This window comes from Boleophthalmus pectinirostris, unplaced genomic scaffold, assembly GCF_026225935.1.
Source record: "Boleophthalmus pectinirostris isolate CB_2022bp ecotype Guang Dong unplaced genomic scaffold, ASM2622593v1 HiC_scaffold_3, whole genome shotgun sequence".
NCBI classification, from domain to species: domain Eukaryota; kingdom Metazoa; phylum Chordata; class Actinopteri; order Gobiiformes; family Gobiidae; genus Boleophthalmus; species Boleophthalmus pectinirostris.
The window spans coordinates 42,790,152-42,803,280 of record NW_026571299.1 but is presented as its reverse complement, the minus strand read 5'-3'; the positions used below and the strand labels follow the sequence as shown (position 1 = coordinate 42,803,280).

Below are 13,129 nucleotides of genomic sequence, written 5' to 3'. Positions count from 1 at the left end.
TCCAGCTTCCTCCTCCACCAGCGAAACCAACTCACGACCAGGTGGTGATCAGTTGACAGCTCAGCCCCTCTCTTCACCCGAGTGTCCAAGACACACGGCCAGAGGTCAGATGACACGACTACAAAGTCGTCATCGACCTCCGGCCTAGGGTGTCCTGGTGCCACGTGCACTTATGGACACCCTTGTGCTCAAACATGGTGTTTGGTTATGGACAAACTGTGACTAGCACAGAAGTCCAATAACAAAAAACACCGCTCGGGTTCAGATCGGGGAGGCTGTTCCTCCCAATCACCCCTCTCCAAGTGTCACCGTCGTTACCCACGTGGGCGTTGAAGTCCCCCAGTAGAACAGGGACTCCCAGGGACTCCAAGAAGGCCGGGTACTCTGCACTGCTGTTTGGCCCGTAGGCCGACACCACAGTGAGAGACCTGTCCCCGACCCTAAGGCGCAGGGACGCGACCCTCTCGTTCACAGGGGTAAAATCCAACACACAGCGGCTGAGCTGTGGGGCAATGAGCCCACACCAGCCCGCCGCCGCTCCCCGCAGCCAACGCAAGAGAAATGGAGAGTCCAGCCCCTCTCAAGGAGTTGGGTTCCAGAGCCCAAACTGTGCGTGGAGGTGAGGCCGACTATATCTAGTCGGTAACGCTCAACCTCCTGCACAAGCTCAGGCTCCTTCCCCCCCAGCGAGGTGACATTCCATGTCCCCGGTAATTAATTATATGCATAAATGTGGATCATTCACACCTGTATTCACAGCTAATTTACATATCAATGCAGGTCCAGTAACAAATATACGGCCAATATAGTTACTTTACAATAGACCAATAGAAAACAGTCTGTTTATGTGTGGGAGCTACAGCAGCTAATCGCTAACCAATGAGAAAGAACCAAAACTAGCTTCAAAGTCGACATATTTCCAACACTCAGTGCTCACACAGGCTCCTCTCACATCACAAGTCTGCACTAATAAATGTCCTTTTAATTCTGACTCAAACAGATTGTCCATAAAAAGAATATAATCTCAGTGTTTGGATCTGTGTCTGTGGGTGTAAACAAACACACGAGTGACGTGACTCTGGGGGTGTGTTCAGGGACAGTACGACACACACACAGACAAATGATAAATACTGACGCAGAGCCACATATTTGGACATTTATCTGTGTGTAAATTGGATTAAATGAACATAAAGTGAAAGTTTGAGCTTTAAAACAAGGTATAACATGCCCACGGGAAAATATCACAAGATTTTTGGCAATATCGGCCGATATGTTTCCAGGCGCCTATATCGGCCGATAATATCGACCAACTGATATATTGGACAGGCCCTAGTCCTTATACTTGTGTATGTGATTTTATACTTGCTCTGATACTGAATTTGATATTTTTAGTACTGATATCTGCTAAAATTTGTTTCTAGTTTCAATATTTGTTTTAGTATTCATTAGTGTCTGATTTTTTTATACTTTTGACAACCAGGTAAAGTAAAAAAGACACTGTGAAATTAGTTTAAGGAGTTGTACAGATGTGGGAATACTGATAATCCCAGGACAAATTGATTGTGAGCCTGTTCCAATTAGGATTATGAGGATTACATCTACATTACACTGAACATGCGTTACCTTTACAACTAATCCAAAACACATGTCTATGGAGAACTGACTCAGAAAACAAGCAGTCAATTGTAAGACATTTATTAGTTATTTAAGGTGCCTGTTAATCTTTATGGAGCTGTTATTACTCTGCCTGTACAGCATTAAACCTATCTAGCTTTAATTTAATTTTATTTAATTTACAAGTGTTTTATAGCTCAAAAACAGTATAACAAATATGCATTTTTACAGTGAGAGTGGTTGCCTCACCAAAGATTTGACCCGGAACATGTTCTTTTGGCATCACTTGCTTGTTTCCATGGAGATTTAATGCTATACTATGGGACATTCCAGGAAATACAATAGTATTTCCATCAAGACAAGTAGGTAGCAGACCCTCTGACACAGAAATGACATTGAGCACCTTTAAGACAACCAGGGTCTGTATGCCATATATTTCATCTGCTTTCTTCTGTGGGTTTAATTATAGATTTCTCTAAACATTTTAAAACACAATGGGGCCCCTAAAAAGAAGGGATTTTGGCCCATATCATTGTCCCATCAAGCATTATTATTATGCCATGAAGACTGTGCTTCTAATACCCCATCTACTTGATGTGCACAATTTAGCAGAATTAAAAAGGTCTCCCAGCAAGAAAGTTCTCTTGATAACGGTATAAAACTATTTTTGACAGTTTAAACATAGGGCAGTTTCACCCATGCTGTGGTTACACAACACTCTACTTGATATAGTGAAGAGGAAGAGTTTTAGTTGCAGCTTACTCCTACAGAATAACAAAGTCTTACCTCCATAATGTGGCGGGGGTCCACAGAGCAGCACCACAGCCTGACCCTCCCTCACTGACACTGTGTTCCTCATCTTCTGGCTGAAGTTCTGCAAAACTGTAGAATATAACATGAAGACACAGGTTCAATGCTTATAGGTTGGGGAAAGTGGATTGGAACGTGAAACGTAGAGAAGGGCACTTGAGTGAACAGAATATTTCCTGTGTTCAGACCGAGACCGGCCCAGAGCCCCCTGTTAATATCGCAGTGTGAGATGCAGCAGATAAAGAGCAGAGCTGGGCCAGAGGGCACACAACAAAGCTCCTCGCTAATGGAGCTGGAGATATTACTTTCACCTTTAATTAAATGCCGCTTTACCACATGAGAGAAAAAAACTATGGGGAGACATATCAAGACATATCAATGCCAGGGCTTACAAATACCACAAGAGACAGGAAATACACAGAGTGTAAAGATCGGAACTGCAAATTCAGGTGCATATAATAGTAGCCACCATTGCCAGGGTTTAGGCTGTGGAAGTCCAAATGCACATCAATATTTTTATTGTAAAGTTTTTGTTGGAGGTGGGCAGTGAGTTTATGAGTTCATAAGTTCACTCAATCAACAACACATTTTAGAAATTTGGCTCCTAAATAACTCTTCATGTGATTGTGATCAGTAATTATCTGTTATTTCTGGTCACTAAATAATATGATTGCAAAAATGGCACAGGAGGTTAAACAGGTGCTAGAGAGTTGCCAGTTCAATTTCTACTTTGTGAGTGTGTCCTCAAAGGGAAGACATTTCACCAAATTTAACTGTTCCAGTCTATTTTTTTTTTTTTTTTTTATGTCCATAGACTATGTTTAGTCTATGGTTTTGTCTATTTCCCATTCTTTAGCTTTGTCAATTCAGTCACTATTGCTTTGTCTGAAATGTTACAGTCTTAGGCCTGCCACAATAACACATTTTGAAGCACGATGCATGTCACATACAAAGCAAGATAATCAGAGTAAACCAGCTTTTAGGCAGTACCATTAAAAGGCACGAACTGCATTAAATAAATAGCAGAATGCATCAATAATTAACTATATAAGCTATTTATTCTACTCTTTACAGATCAAATCCTACCTTATTACTTAAAAATAGCAACAAACATCCCTCGTAGTACAAAGTAAATGCAGTGTTGGGGAGTAACAGAGTACATGTACTGGAGTTATGTAATCAGAGTACAAATTATGGGTAACTGTATTCAGTTACAGTTACTTACTGTTTCAGTGAGTGGTAATTGGATTACAGTTACTTTGTTGAAATAAATGGATTACAAGGCAATATTTTCCTGTTTTCACATTTCACATCCCCCCCCCGGGGACTAAACCAGGACTAAACCCAGGTCTAAACTACATCTAAACCAGGTCTAAACCAGGTCTAAACTAAGACTAAAACCAGGACTAAACTAGATCTAAACTAGATCTAAACCAGGTCTAAACTGAGTCTAAACCAGGACTAAACCAGGACTAAAACCAGGTCTAAACTAAATCTAAACTAGATCTAAACCAGGTCTAAGCCAGGTCTAAAACAGATCTAAAACCAGAACTAAACAGAACTAAATCAGGACTAAAACAGGATTTAACAGGACTAAACCATGTTGTGTGGACGTGTCTCCTCGTCTTCTATCAATAATATTTTTAATATGGTTCAGAAAAAGTCTGGGCTTTTAATTTTCTTTTAGCAAACAAACCATCTTATGTTGCGATATCTTAGTCTTTGCTTCTCTACAGCAAATCAAGTAATCCAAAGTAATCAGATTACGTTACTCATTTTAAGTAATTTAATGGATTTCGTTACAAACTACATTCTGGGGTATGTAATCTGTAATCTGTAGGGGATTACATTTGAAAAGTCACCTTCCCAACACTGAGTAAATGGACACACAATACATACTGAGCCCCAAAATATATTGTTCCAGTTTTCATACATTAGATGATAAGTCACTATAGTAATTATTATTATTATTATTCTAATTTTGTATTTTTGAGCAATAATACCTGCAATCAAATAAATCCAAGGCAGATTCATTTGTCATACTGTGCAACATCCTAAGTAAAGTCTTAACATTTCCATGGAGACAAGCAGGTGGCAGACTGTCCAGTAGAAATGTTACAAAAAAAACGTCTTTGAAAAAACACTCACATGCAAACTGTTACACAGGTGGTTAAGTAGGTTTGCCAGAGAGTCTAACCTTTAGGTCTCTGTCTGTGTCTGGTCTTTTTTGCACCCTTTGGCTTTGTCACTTCAGTGTTGTCAACCTTACACTTTTGACATATGACATTAAAATAAACTCACAAGCAAACTGGACTTTGGCCTCTCTGCTGACCACAGTGCCGAACGTGTTGGTAGCGATGCACTGATACACTCCTCCATGATTGATGACGTGGGGGTTATTGATCAGAAGATTCCCCTCCACGAAGCTGTAGTGGCTCTCCAACTCCGGCTTTATTTCTCTCCCATCAACTTTCCACCTGCGCACACACATCCAAAGACGAATTCATAACTTGCACAACTATTTTTGCTGAAGAGCCACTTTAGCCCTGCACTATTGTTCCCTGAAGTACTCAGTGATGGTAACATTAGCCTCCTATTTCAAAATCTGCAAAAGCGAACTGATATAAAAATGACTCGTGGAACACAATGAGTTGTTTAAAGGTGCACTGTGTAACTTTACTGTTGGAGGATCTGTCAGATACTTTACTCCATAGAGATGTTATTGTTTCATCTGGAATAATTCACAGTACAGTTTTAACCCTTTCTGTTGTCATAGAGACCAAAACAGACCAAGTTACAGGTCAGATCTGTGAAGAGGTGACCCCAGTAACAGTACACATGTAAGTTTGTATGATATTGTTTTCAGTGTTGGGGAGTAACAGATTACATGTACTGGAGTTAGTACAAATTATGAGTAACTGTATTCAGTTGCAGTTACTGTTTCAGTGAGTGGTAATTAGATTACAGTTACTTTGTTGAAATAAATGGATTACACATTACAATGGTTTTCACATTTTGGGCTAAACCAGGACTAAACCAGGACTAAACCAATAAACCAGGAAAACCAGGACTAAACCAGGACTAAACCAGGTCTAAACCAGGACTAAACCAGGACTAACCAGGACTAAACCAGGACTAAACTAAACAGGTCTAAACCAGGTCTAAACCAGGTCTAAACCAGGACTAAACCAGGACTAAACCAGGTCTAAACCAGGACTAAACCAGGTCTAAACAGGACTAAACCAGGACTAAACCCAGTCTAAACCAGGTCTAAACCAGGTCTAAACCAGGTCTAAACCAGGACTAAACCAGGACTAAACCGAGTCTAAACCAGGTCTAAACCAGGTCTAAACCAGGACTAAACCAGGTCTAAACCAGGACTAAACCAGGACTAAACCAGGTCTAAACCAGGACTAAACCAGGACTAAACCAGGACTAAACCAGGACTAAAACAGGACTAAAACAGGATTTAACAGGAGTAAACCATGTTGTGTGGATGTGTCTCCTCCTCTTCTATCAATAATATTTTTAATACGGTTAAGTAAAGTCTGGACTTTTTATTTTCTTTTATCAGACAAAACTTCTTATGTTACAATATCCTCGTCTTTGCTTCTCTACAGCAAATCAAGTAATCCAAAGTATTCAGATTACGTTACTCACTTTAAGTAATTTAATGGATTATGTTACAAACTACATTTAGGTATATGTAATCTGTAATCTGTAGGGGAATACATTTTAAAAGTAACCTTAGTGCTATACTGTGTAACACTGCAGGCAAAGCAAGAACATCTCCATGGAGAAAAGCAAATAGCAGACTAGAAAAGTTTTGCAGTGCACTTTTACATCTCCTTTATAGCCACACTTTCACTCACCTATATTGCGGAGGTGGGTTTCCTTTCGCTTTGCAATTAATAAACACCTGCTTATCATCGGAGCTCAGTGGGAACACGCTGTCACTGGGCTCCTGGGTGAAGACGGGACCGTGGCGTGTGTCTTCTGTCGACAAAGCACATTAGCTGTTACAATGGCGTCGAACAAGTGACACTGAATTAATGCAAAAAATAAATCACTCAGCAGTCAGGAAACAGTACACAAAGCCAACAAGCATATAATTAGCTGCCAACATGGCTCTTTGAGTGGATTGTACGTTTAATAAGGCCTCTTGTGTTTGTGTCACAATGCAGATAATGCCCAATGACGAGGGAGCAATTAACCAGAGATAACCCCCACAGGATGTAGTAGCTTAACAGGCATTCTCAACACAAAGCACAAGTTTGAACCTGAGTATTAATTTGATGTATTTACAGTTGAAATGTATGCATAAAAAGTGTAAACAACATTTGGATGGGTCATTATTATGGACATATGAAGTCTTGTCTACCATACCCAACACAACTGGTTTCTAATGTATATACCTTCAACTTTATTGCACCTAAGTTACTATTACAGGTACTAAGCAACTTTTCTCATGGAGGGTCCACAATTTGGCATTAAATTTATAAAACTTTTATAAATGTTTTATTCAATTACAGGTCTTCCATTGGTCAAAGATACTTTGCAAAACATTAGTGTGATAACATTAGTCATTTTTTTTAAGGCTTTCGAGAAAAAACAAAACAAAAGAATTAATTAAATGGTTGATTTATTTTTTTTTTTTTACTACACTGATTTGAAGGTTGGTGGTTCGATTCCAGCTCTCGATGTAAACATCACAAGTTGAGCGGTCAGATCCACTGACCCACAGGTTGGCTGGTGTGATTCCAGCTCCCACAGATGTGTCCTTGGACACTTAACCCACTTAACCCACCTTGCCCACAGTGTCTGCGTACACTGGTGTGTGAATGTGTGTGTGAATGTGTGTGTGAATGTGAATGTGTGTGTGAATGTGAATGTGTGTGTGAATGTGTGTGTGAATGGGTGAGTGGTTCCTTGTTGTCAAGTGCTTTGAGTGAAGGTGGAAAAGCGCTGTAGAAAAATGTGACCATTTACCATGACATGTAGAGAAAGTGTATAACAGAAAAAAATGACTTAAGATGACTTGGAGACCAACACAAATCAAACAGTGAAATCAGACATTCAAAAACTGTGAATTTCACTTACTCACACTGAATACATGTATCACGAATTTCAAACTTCTGGTCATTGCACAATGCATACTGGGAAAGATTTTCCAAAAAAGTGAGCATCATACCTCCATGTTTGATTTCCCAGTGGGATGTGTCTATTGACAAAGTCGATCTTTTCAAGTCTTTTGAACCATATCGCTTTTGTTTCTGGTTCTGATATTGTCATATTTTAGTTTTGGGATTCGGACATCGTAAACAGTGTTGGGGAGTAACAGATTACATGTACTGGAGTTACGTAATCAGAGTACAAATTATGAGGAACTGCATTCGGTTACAGTTACTGTTTCAGTGAGTGGTAATTGGATTACAGTTACTTTGTTGAAATTTCACATTTTGGGTTATATCCCTTTTTTTATTTTATTTATTTATTTATTTTTTTGGTAATTCCACTGATTGCCGGACACTAAATCAGGTCTAAAACCAGGTCTAAACCAGGTCTAAACTAGGACTAAACCAGGTCTAAACCAGGTCTAAAACCAGGACTAAACCAAGACTAAACCAAGACTAAACCATGTCTAAAGCAGGACTAAACCATGACTAAACTATGTCTCAAACAGGATTTAACAGGACTAAACCATGCTGTGTGGACCGTGTCTCTTCCTCTTCTATCAATACTATTTTTAATTTGATTAAGTAAAGTCTGGACTTTTTATTATTTTTTATTTATTTTAGCAGACAAAACATCTTATGTGAAGATTTCCTCGTCTTTGCTTCTCTACAGCAAATCAAGTAATCCAAAGTATTCAGATTACATTACTCACTTTAAGTAATTTAATGGATTACGTTACAAACTACATTTTGGTATATGTAATCTGTAATCTGTAGGGGAATACATTTTAAAAGTAACCTTCCCAACACTGATTGTAATTGTGTGGTTGTTGGATCCTAACAGTGGAAAACAACTCGAGAGACGGACTTCGGGAGTTTGCGAACTCCATAACTGCAAAAGGGAATCAGATCTGTGTGACAGCCAACCTCCGTTCAAACTATTTCCCTTCCCAGTATGCATTGAGCGATGACCGGAAGTCCGAAATTCGTGATGCATGTATACAAAATTAATTGCTATTGTAAAAAGTTCAAATTTCTTTCTTTTTTTTTTATTATATATTTAGGCAAAAATTTGTATTTTCAGTGTCACTGTTATTGTGTAAGACTAATTCATAAACCTTGGCAAATCTTCAGTATAAATTTAGAGATTTATTTTTACTGTAAATGGGGATTGCCTCTCCATAGACATGAGCTGTAATATGGCCTGATTGCATGACCTGCTCATCTCTATGGGAATAGATAATAATATGGAAAAAGCCAGTGGTGGACCATAGCGCACCTTTACCATTTTATCAAAGTATGAATGATATTTATAAACCTATTGCGTAAAGTATTTTAGTGCGTTCATAAATACAACCTTACAGTAATTATAGCATTTTTTATTTTTTTTTTCAGTTTAGCTTTTTATGTTTTTAAAGTCATGAAAAGTTTTACACCTGTCTGTGCTGTGAAATGAAATAATTAATAATGTAATTACAGGGCAGGTGGTGCCTTGCTTTGCCTGAATCTAATTATTGTGCCGCCTCTAATGCAGTTGTCTATATGCAGCTCGCGCCTGTGTTCGGCTCAGTGGAGCTTGCTGTTTTAGTTTGCTCCAGCCAAACTATCAATACACAAGAGTAATTAACCGGTGTTGCACTAATTAGTCCCGTGAAATTCAAGCACTCCCCCTGTAGATGTACAATCACACATTCACAACAGCAGCGCTTTGTGTCTTCTTCCCTCACTGAAGTTTGCGGTAGTATTATTGCTGGTATTGAATAGAGAGCCATGTTTTCCTGTGTAACCATTTTGGCAGAAAAAATAAAATAAAATCTGCTGCTGGTTAAAAGAGTGGTACTTGGTGATGTTTACAGCAATGTCAGTTTCTGTTATTACATCAATTTGGATCAATACTGTTATTTAAAATGTCCATAATTGAATGTAATGATCCTTAGGTGTCATAAATTACAACTATATAGCGGACAAAAGCACAATATGTCTTTGTTAACTATGGATGACATAGAACTGATGACATGTCTTCAATTTTACTCAAAACTATAAAAAATACATTGTTTTTTGAGTAGTCTATAATCAGTTACTTCCACCTCGCAAATGTGTTGTTTTTGCATATAACCTTGGCTAGGACGAAGAGAGCTCCCTCCCACATCACCATCATCATCGCCCTCCTAATGAGAGTGGGAGTGTGTGCCTCAGGTAAGGGCCTTGTTTTCCCCCAGCCTCCCGGGGAGTTGCTTCATTTTTACTCGACTAGCTGTGTCCTTTAAATTAAACAAATTAATGAACCTTTAATAGGCGGGCTATTGCACCTGGGAACTGACTGAGCGCTGGTTTGTGGGCGAGAATGAGGCCGATGGAAACAGAACAGTAGGACCGCCCGCACTTCAACACACGCACACACAGATACACTAAAATTGGGTTTCATGGGAATGCATACAAATGTGCAATTAGAACGTTAACTGTATGCTAGGTATGTAGTACAGACATTGTGCATACCCTTTGTGTATTCTCAACACAAAAGTACAGTAGAAGGTCTTTGGGCATGAAGATAATGTATGGAGTCAGATGCTGTTTTATAGGCTTGTTCTACACAAACAAGGATGGCTGGGATTCCATACATCCTACACAATAATGCAATTTACAGCTGTCTGAACTGGATACTTAAGATGATATAGCTATCTATGCATTTATTTATTTTTACTTTGTTCAATTTTGAGAAAATTTTAAATTAATATATTATTATTATTTTTTTATTTGCTCTACTAGAAGAAGAATTTTTGAACAGAGTTTTTCAAATACTAAGAAGGCCAGAGGTACTGTAGAATGCTTCAAGAATACTGTAATTTTATGTAAAATACATTATATAGAAAGAACAGTGACTCTGTACAGTCACATGCACATGTTATATTTCCATCCATCCATCATTTAACTGTTACTCTACTCTAAATGCATGTATGTATAAGGCTGTTCTGTATGTATGTATAAGGCTGCACTATGTTCTTGAGAGCCAAGAATAGAGTAGATTAGTGTGATAGAGAAAATGGTTGGTGTGAATTTTTATAAGCTTGCAGAATTTTACCTCCGTGGCGGCAGTTGAGTGTAAAGCATGGTAATTGCATACTAAAATAAAGTGATAAAATGTGCTAAGAATCTCTTTTACAATGGTGACATGCAATAAAGGGACAAAACTGTTCAAATCTTTTGACAATGTCAGAGAATTATCTCCAATATTTTGTTGGGCATGAACGATGCTTTTATAGTGGCAAAATGGTAAAAAAGAAATTGAGAAAATAAAGCTGAAACATAATTTTTTGGGAATATTCCTCATGTATAACTAACATAACCTGAGTACTATTCCAAAGAGCCAGCAGAATATTTCTGCACCTCTCATGGGACTGCAGTGATTCTCTTTGAAATGAAGTGATAACCTTAACATGGGACCGAACATGAGTCCTTCTCCCTTTGAGACATATTATGCATATGAGGTGTGTGTCATGAGGGCAACTCCACTTCTCACCAGCTAGGCACGCTCTGAGTGACAGCAGGATTAACAGTTCCCATGGCAACGACATCTTCACTTCCCAAGGTCAGAGCCGGTCCTTGTTCTCATCCAGCACCCGACTGTGGAAAGATTCCCAGGGTGGACCTGACTCTTTACAGCTCTGCAAAGAAACAACAGAGCAGCTGAGTTAGGGCAGTTTTTGGAAAGAATGGTGAATGTTAGGTGAGTATTTTGTTTAATTTCATACAAGTACTTTGCAACTTCTTGGGGGTGTGATGATAACTGAATACATTATGTTGTCAGAAGCTCTTTCATCAGAGCCTTATTTTAGTTCAGTTTGATCATAAAGATCTCACTTACGTGGAACTACAACAGGTGAGCTGATATGTGTTAGTCTCACACATAAAATTACAGAAACAAGATAGCTAGAAACAGTTTCCGTTAGTCATGCTCACCTTTTTTGTTGAAAATCACCTAAATAGAACCATGAAAACTTGTATTGATCACAGTTTACTGAAAATGTGTAAACGAAACTATTTTCTAGAATTTTCAGACTATCATAAATTTTTTTTTTTTTTTGGCAGTATTTGCTAATATGTGCACTGTGTCTCCATGGTAACTGATGAACATTCTGCTAAAGAGATACATGTACAACCCCCCAACATGATGTCACTGCACCAATACTACAATTCACTGCACAAAAATGTAACCACTGAGCTTTTATAGTTTCAAAACAATATTTCAGTTCCAAATATCTGCCAAATATCAACCAGTTCCATTGAAGAGGCTTTTAAGTGGACTTATTATGCACTATTGTGACTTTTAATGTGCTTAAGGGCACCTTGGCATTTGGGATTTCACATAAAAAGTCTGTTTGTAAAACGATAACTTTCTTTCCAGCACTTTATTAAGGCGTTGCAGCATCCTCTGCTGTCAGCAGTGGGAATGAACACAAGTTAAATAAATAAATAAATAAATAAATGCAGCCTTTTAGTAATGTGACCACCATACTGATAGAGCCATGCCTTTGTAGTGAACGCAGGCTGAGTGCAAAACAGCTCAGACCGAGTCGGGTGATGGTTTGTGCAAGAGACTGGGTTTTTGATGTGTGTGTGTTTATTATTTATTTATTTATTTTTATGGAGGAAGAGTATAAACAAACATTATGAAATATCCTGTTCCAAAAACAGCCACTGACCTTACCCTGACCCAATAAAGAACCTCTAGTCATCTGGCACATATGGGGGGAATTGGACCTGATACCAGCATTTGTGCATAAAATGAATCAAGATTAAACCAGCCTAAAACTAAATATTTTATTTACATCTGGCAACACCAAACCTGCATAAATAAGTGGATAAAGATTCTGATTAACTTCTGCTACATGCATGTGTCTGTGGAGATTATTGGTTTGCCTGGAATCTTCCACAGTATGGCATTATACTTATTTAGCTTGTATTTATTTCATTACAGGTTGCACCAAAATGCATGCGTTCTTACAGTGAGCCGGCTTGGTTCTCATCCAGTTTAACTTGTAACTTGGCTTGATGGTGTATTCCTGGCAAAGTAATAACATCTCCATGGTGACAGGCAGATGGAAGATGGCCTCTTCCAGAAAAGTTATACAATGCACCTTTATCTTTGCTTTACATTGACAATGCCGTGTGATAGAATTGCAAAATATTGTGAAACCTGGATTTCAGTAAGAGTGCACGAAGCAATGTGATCTACATGATGCTGCAAATAGAACTACATTGGAACTCCCTGTAAATGTCTCTCCCATAAATAATTCATTGGACCAAATAAACAGAGCCGAGACCCAGTGCCAAAGGGCTCAGTACCAGCAGATACACAGACACTGATATTAAGTGTGCTGCTTGTACACTATCTCTGAAAAACAGTGAAAAGGAAGGAAAGAGGCTCACAGCAGTAACCACTGAGTAAAGCACTTGGACAAATACAACATTACCCCTCTATTTCAACATATTTACTCTGTCACACAGTCTAGTCCTCCAACTCACTGTCCCAG

General features: G+C 38.6%; 1 protein-coding gene across 1 annotated transcript in view; it reads right to left on the bottom strand.

Moving 5' to 3' along the window:
- The window catches only part of LOC110170229 (contactin-4), a 42,600-nt gene extending 30,269 nt beyond the window's left edge, over window positions 1-12,331 (bottom strand). The window contains exons 1-5 of the mRNA XM_055160358.1: window positions 12,304-12,331; window positions 11,116-11,175; window positions 6,297-6,420; window positions 4,726-4,901; window positions 2,401-2,496 (exon numbers count right to left, since the gene is read on the bottom strand). Coding sequence (XP_055016333.1) covers window positions 2,401-2,496; window positions 4,726-4,901; window positions 6,297-6,420; window positions 11,116-11,175; window positions 12,304-12,331 — 484 coding nt within the window. The remainder of the gene's footprint in view (window positions 1-2,400; window positions 2,497-4,725; window positions 4,902-6,296; window positions 6,421-11,115; window positions 11,176-12,303) is intronic.
- Window positions 12,332-13,129: the final 798 nt, after the last annotated feature.